This window comes from Hyaloscypha bicolor (genome assembly GCF_002865645.1).
Source record: "Hyaloscypha bicolor E unplaced genomic scaffold K444scaffold_53, whole genome shotgun sequence".
Taxonomy (NCBI): Eukaryota; Fungi; Ascomycota; class Leotiomycetes; order Helotiales; family Hyaloscyphaceae; genus Hyaloscypha; species Hyaloscypha bicolor.
Genome location: NW_020194555.1, coordinates 2,383,208 through 2,390,854, shown reverse-complemented (window position 1 = coordinate 2,390,854; position 7,647 = coordinate 2,383,208). Strand labels below are relative to the sequence as shown.

At 29.1% G+C, this 7,647-nt stretch overlaps 1 protein-coding gene across 1 annotated transcript; it reads right to left on the bottom strand.

Annotated features, from left to right (window-relative positions):
• Positions 1–1,583: 1,583 nt before the first annotated feature.
• K444DRAFT_627558 (uncharacterized protein) lies at positions 1,584–1,937 on the bottom strand (the record flags this gene model as incomplete). The annotated part of the gene is made up of 1 exon (XM_024882820.1): positions 1,584–1,937. The coding sequence occupies one exon, from the start codon at positions 1,935–1,937 to the stop codon at positions 1,584–1,586; it is 354 nt and encodes a 117-aa protein (XP_024739566.1).
• Between the last annotated feature and the right edge of the window lie 5,710 nt (positions 1,938–7,647).

Genomic DNA, 7,647 nt, shown 5'->3' with positions numbered 1-7,647 from the left:
CTATTAACTTTTAACTATTAATTTCTAAGGCTATAAAACTCTTTAGTTATAATATGGCTATAAAGGTAGTAATACTTACCTAAAAGTAATAGGCATTTTATAAAAGAATAATTATAACTAAAAGTAGTTTTTTTTATTAATAGCTATCTTTTTCTATTAGATAAAAACTTACTTTCTTAAATAAAATATTAAGTAAAACATTTATAAACTAAGTAAAATACTTATTACTAAATTACTAAAGCCTTTAGTTATAAGAATATTAATAAGGTATTAAAAATTCATAGTATAAAAAAGTAATATTATAGTACTAGTCTAGTAAATCCCTAATAAAGGCTCGGTTAGAGGCATATAATAAGATCTTAAGATATATAAGCTATTTATATTTTACTTGCTCTCAATTTCTCTTTTTCTTTCCTTAGCTTTAAATTCTAGATATTAGGTAATTTATTTCTTAAGGTATTAAGTACCTAAATAATAGGGAATTATAGAGAGAATACTAGAATAGTAAGGAATATAAATATATTAATAAGCTAAACTCTAAACCTCTTAAGCTTTATAACTAATTATATATATAAGAAATATTATATATACCCCAAAACTAGTCTGTATTAGGCCTACTCACGTGCCTATTACATGCCTCCTATAATATAAGAACTCTAACCTATTTACTATAAAGATATATAAGAATATATATATAGGCTAAAAGAACTATTCTTATAGGCTAGCTATAGAGAGGTATTAAGCCTATACTATAGCCCTTAATACTAAGCCTTTTCTATATAGTACCCCTTCTCTTCTAGGCCTCTAGTATATGTAATAGCTCAAAGGCCATCTGTTATATTTGCTTAGTATCTCTCTTTATATATTATAACCGAGCTATAATAAGTAAGGTTAGGCTTAATTATAATTAAAATATAATATATAAACCTCTATAAAAGTTCTCTCGAATATATTATATAGGTAAGAATTAGAAAAGGCTAGGGTGTAATATTAGATAGCTAGGAGCCGAATAATATTAATTGTATTGAGATTTTCGTGATGTACCGGTTTACTATGGGACTCTCGCTTTGCGGGGATGTCGGTTAGTATAATTGCGTACCGTTTGATTCTAGCATCTCGTAGCACGTGCGGTACAATATAGTACTATAGACTATATGGGATAACAAACACGTACGGTGTCAGTACAAAAAGTGGCTAATGTGGTCTGTGCTCAGAATCTTTTTAAGCGAATGTACCTCCGCGAGCCAAGAAGAGAAGAGAAAGAGACGGTATTACATAGGTTTAATAAAGATTTTGGATTCTCGGATTAATAAACCTTTATGTCGTATTTCAGATATTCAATGTCAGATTTGGATTACGGCAAAGATAAATTCTGTACTCCGACTGTGGCGCCACGGGTCCGATTCTTACTGGCAGATCTGTTGTGTGGGTCAATCCCCTGTGCCGACAGGGGATACGCAGAAGTGGATACCCAAAATCTTGAATCTCCTATCTAGAAATTTGATAATTAAATATTCGGAATAGAGCTAAGCCATTTTCGTGGCGCACTTATTTAGCACGTGATTTATTACAGACTGAAACCATTATGCGCCAAACCACGCCACAGCCACGTGCGCCACAGCCAGCATACGCCACACCCGCGTCCGCCAAACCCAGCGTACGCCAAACTCATTATACGCCAAACCATCATACGCCAAACTCATCGTGCGCCACAGCCAGCGTACGCCACACCCCGCCAAACCCAGCGTGCGCCACCAGCCAGCGTGCGCCAAACCATCGTATGCCAAACCATCGTCCGCCAAACCCAGCGGCCGCCAAACCCAGGCGTGCGCCATGCTCATCGTACGCCAAAGCCATCGTGCGCCAAGCTCATCGTACGCCAAGCTCATCGTGCGCCAAAACCATTGTACGCCAAGCTCATCGTGCGCCAAGCTCATCGTACGCCAAAACCATCGTGCGCTAAGCTCATCGTGCGCCACAGTCTGCGTAGCGAACCAGCCTAGGCAGGATACTCGTGACAAGTCAGGCCGATCTTAATCGATGTTACGTCGCGTATTTTTCTATTCTTCGTGCTACCTCATATATATTAGCTAAATACAGGTTAGGCTATAATAAACGGCGTGGGCCGAAGCAGGCCGGGCCGAAATTCACGGAACATACTAAGAGATATCAAGAATCTCAGATTTTATCCCCCTATATATATAGTCAGAGTATCTTTCCTATAGAACTTTATTAAGTCCGTAAACTTGCTTAATTACTTTTATTAATTAGCCAGCAGAATACCAAGGCGTTTTCCTTAATTCTTAAAACCCCTTTTATAAAACTTTATTTTAGTTATATGATTCCTGGTTTAGATCTCGCTTTACTAGTATAAAATTACTAGTAAACCGGTACAGGCCAAACCTGCTATATATAACCCTACTATTTAGTCTGCGGACCAGATATAAAGGAGATATAGTCATTTATTATATTAATAGTAATAGATAATAAAGAATACGAATATTATTTATTACTTAATAAATACTTAGTCGGGAGAGTCCGAGTAGATATCTCCTCTCTTGTATTCTATAAGGTATTAAGGAAAGAAGTCTCTTATATTACTAAAGTAAAGCAATTATTTAGAAACGGTACCGGCTACTTATAATATGACCTATAGAGCCGTATCTCGGCCCATATAGATTTAATAGAGCTAGACCATATCCTATAGGCTTCCCAATTATCTAGTAATAATCTTTAAGCGTCTCTCTTGCCCGGAGCGAGCTATCCCAGGCTTAATATGGCAGGGGTAATAATATATTACTTTAATAAGCAATATTAACTAAAGGCTACCGAGTACTATTATAGCAAGAGTAACTATTAGTAAATAATAAAGTTATATTCTTTTAAGCCGAATTATAAGTACGGAACTAACTACTAATTCTGTATCTAGTTAGTACTAAGTAAGTCTTACTTAGTAAGATATAGATCCTCTCAAATTAGTATTCTTAAGGAAGTAATCCGAATAACTTAACTATTTATATCGAGCTTCAGACGGCGAAATATATTAGAAGGTCCGGTATTACGGCCTTCTTTCCGAAAAGGAAAGTATAGAGGCCTAGATAATATAACTGAGTCCAAATAAGTAGGGCCTCTTATCTCGACTACTTAGCTATAAAGATCTGGTAAATATACTAGATAGCCTCTTCTTTTTCCCTAGGCTATAAAATAACCTTTATCTTAGTAATATCTATAAAGATTTAGCTATATATTATAATAAAGAAATAATCTGCTATTTAAAGTATATTTATATTATATAAGATATAATTATACTAGGAGAACCAGATATTCGAGAGATATTAGATATCCAGATAATTAAGAATCTATACCTGCAAGCCCTTTCTACTAATATTATTAACTACTAGTATATTAATTAGTAAATAGATTATTCATTAAACCAAAGTAATCTTTTCCCCGAAATTATAAATTAGGCAAAAAAGAGCTTAATTAAACGAGTACTCTTATATTTCTAAGTCCTTATTCTAATAATTAAGGCCTTCTATAAGAACTATATTTACCTTTATATAAGAGCAAATATTATTCAGACCCTTCTTCTTAACGAAAGACTAAAGTTAATCTATAAGGCTATATATACTTACTAGATTATATCTGAGATAACTATAGAGAAATTTCAAGGAAGGGAGTTTAGGGCTATTACCCTTAAGCGGCCAGATATAGCTACTCGGTTCTGCTTTATATAGGTACTCCTTACTATACTCCGGTAATTCCCAAACCTTAGCAAGTATATTTTACTAATAGAGCAAGGCTCTAAGAAGCAGAAGTAGGATTCTAATTATCCTATCGGGGTTATCTCTATATTAGAGAGCCCTACTTATAGAGCTCAGTTTTTATAGTATACTTGCTCGCTTAGTTTTAGTATAAAGAAGATAGAGAATAAATAGAGGAGGGCTAAGGATCTAATAGTGTGAGGTGTTTGTTAGTAGGCAATAAGATAATAGAATAAATTAGTATATTGTGAAACTACAGTATTAAATTCAGTACAGAACTAATCTTTGTCCCTCCTGTAAGGTCCAGGGAAGCCCCCTCTAAATAGGAGGCCCCGATGGCATACATATAATTAGTGATTTATAAGCCTAATGCATATGATATAAACAGTGGTTAGTTGGGATATTAAAGGGCTGCCGAACTCCCTGATCGACACCTGCGATATCCGAGGTTCGTTACATGCCCTTAAGTCACGTGCGACCCTACACACATCACAAATAGTCGAAATCCCCAAGCCTTTTATAGAAGATAATAATAGCGAGATTATTAAATAAAGAAGTAATATACTATATATAAATATATATAAATAGTTTCGAATATAGCTATTCCTGCCGTGCCTCTATTAGGTCCGAGCCGGATCTAGTCTTAACCTATTTATCCTATTTATCTAGCAAGACTTACTTAATATATTTTTTAGCTAGGTGCCTAGTAGCTGAGACTTTATACTATTAGCTTTATTTATTACTTTTACTAAGCTAGTAGTACCTCTGGAATATATACTACCAGGACCCGTATTACCTAATAGACCTAATATAGCAGCCCCTAAATAAGTGGCATTAGTTAGGCAAGAAGCCGGGAATTATACTAATAGCTCTTTATATAAATTTATAGCATCTCCTTAATTAATAAGATTATCTAAATATATACTAGTAATATTACCCGAACTAAGGGCAAGCTCGGAATTATTATAGGAAATAAAAGAGTATTAGAGCCAGTTTATTCTTCTAAACTTAGATAAAGTAACTTGGAAGTCAAAGGTAACGAACTATAGAACTAGACGGAATATAGCTTAGTAAGTATATTAGATAACTATTAGTTATTTCCGGTACCAGAATTAAGAAATAAGGGAAACGAATATTAATTATTTCTTATAACTAACTTGCAAGATATAGATATTTAGAGTCTAGCTTTAATAAATAATCCAGACCACTAGTTCTTTCCTAAAATCGAGTTCCAAAATAGAGATATATAAAATAAGAGGCCTTTATTTCCTAAGCCTGAATTAATAAATAAGAAAAGTTTATTTCCTGCTATATATATTTAAGATAAGATTTCAAATATAGCTATAACTAATATTTCAGGGTAATAGTTCTTTCCCAAGCCTATATTCCGGAATAGAAATATAGGATATAACTATAGAATATTCCCTATTACTAACTTATAATAAATAAATATTTTAAGTCTAATATTAGTAGATTTAGAATACTAGTTACTCGAGATTTATATATTAGAACTTTCGAATAGATACTAATTATTTCCTATATTTGAGGTCCAGTTAATATTTTTAGAAAATAAGGCAAAATACTATTTATTTCTTATACTCAAGTCTTATAACTATAATATATCTAGATAATATAGTATTATTAAAGCCCTAAAGCAAGAAATAGAAATCTAATATATCTAATTATTTATATTTATAGAATATAATAAAATAATATTAAGGGAAAAATTAATAACTAATATAAAGAAATATTTTAAAGAATAAAAAGAATAAATAATAATAGTTTTAAAATATAAGATTCTAAAAACTATTAGGTTTAATTAAATTATAGAGTATATAATAAGGTCTAATAAAAAGATAGGAATAAGAAAGTACTTCTTAGTTAAATATTACTATATTAAATACTTCTATATAAGATATATAAATAATCTAGGATCTATATAAAAGAAGAGAAATTATAAATATTTGAATTAGACTAGTTAATCTAACTAACTCTTAAACTTCCTCTTTCCTTAAAAATTTATATATATTATAGTTTAATATCTTATAATTATATAATATAACTTGGCTTTCTATTCTATTTTTAATAGTAGCTCTTATTCTATAAGTAAGTAATATTAGATAATAAATAAATATAATTATAATAAAAAATAATACTATTATAGAAATAAGTTATAAAATAGACTATAATTAAGAGAAATAAAGAAAATAGCTATATAAAGCCAAGTAAAATAAGTATAATTTAAGATAAAATAAAATAACTATAATATCCTAATAAGAGAAGCTTAAAGAAAGAAGTAACTTAGTAAGATGAAATAATAAGGAGATTCTTTTATTTTTAAAGACTAATCTTATATTTAAGCTATATATAGTTTTTAAAATACTATAAATACTTGAGAACTAACTCCTGAAATTTATATATAGGGTAGTAATAAGGGAATGCCTGCTTCCGAATTAATATCTTTTAAGTAAATATATTTTATATAATTCCTTATCTTAGAAATATAATAAAAGAATTATAGTATAATTCAATTACTTATTAATTATTAGAGTTTAGATTTTTATAACTAGTCCGGCTAATATAATCTAGTTCCTAGTATATAATTATTTAATAACAAGAAATATATACGGAAAATAATTAGAGGTCTTTAAAAATTAAGTAATAGGCCTAGAAATAAACCTGGAAATAGCCTAGTAATTTATAAAAACTATTAAAGAAGAATTAAGAGGCCTAAAGGCTAAAGCAAATAAAAGAGATAAGTATATAAAATAGTTAAAGGCTTAACTACTTTAGGTAAATTAATTAATAGACTTAAAAAGAAAGAAATTAAGATATAGGCTATTATAGCTTAGGCTAAGGCTAATATATTATATATCTAAAACCTTAGAAACCTTATATAAAAAGAAGCAGAAATTCATATAAATATTATATAAGTAAAAATAGTATTATTTAGACTAGAATTAAAGTCCTGAAATACTTAAGCTATAAAGTATAATTTAAAATATAAGAACTAGCTATTAAAAAGAAATAGGCTATATTATTATAGAAAATCTTAAGAATATATTTACTAAATTATATAATTAGATTATATACTATTTTATAAATAGAGATATTATAGCTTAAATAAAGATATTAAGAACTAATAAGAGAATTTATAAGAGGCTAGCCTATCTAATATACTAGTAACTCTATTTATAAGAAATAAGATATATTTATATTATTATTACTAGCTCTAGTTTACTAGAAATAGAAATTATTTTTATATAAAGAAAAGAATACTAAATATAGTCGAGATTCTTTCTGGCCTATTATTTAATATAAAGGTATTATATATAGCTAATTAAATAGGCTATATCTATATTAAAAAATCTATATATCTAAGTTCCTTAAAAATAGCTAGAGGGCCTTATAATAATAGTATCTAATTATAAGTAAGGCTTTAAAGCAAATATATTAGCTAAATAAATAAAATTAAATATTATATATATAAGATTCTATATTAAGCTATAGAATAATAAAGTAGTCTAGTTACTATAATATAATAAATCTAAGCTAGTAAAATAGAGAAACGAATTCTTTTTAAGTATATATAAAATAAAGTTAAGAATAGCTTATAGTAATATAACCCGAGTTAATTAGATAATTTAAAAATATCTAAGGAAATAATCTTATTATAATCTCTAATAAGAATATAATTATATAGCGGCTTTATACTTAATACTAGCTCTTTCTTACTAATTCAAAAACTTATTTTACCTATATTCCGGGCAGTATAATAAAAGCCTATTACTATTAACTAAGTACTAGAAATTACTAGCTTTATATTAATAATTAATACTAGCTCCAGATATATTCTCAAATTATATTTAGTAATTTCTAGAAT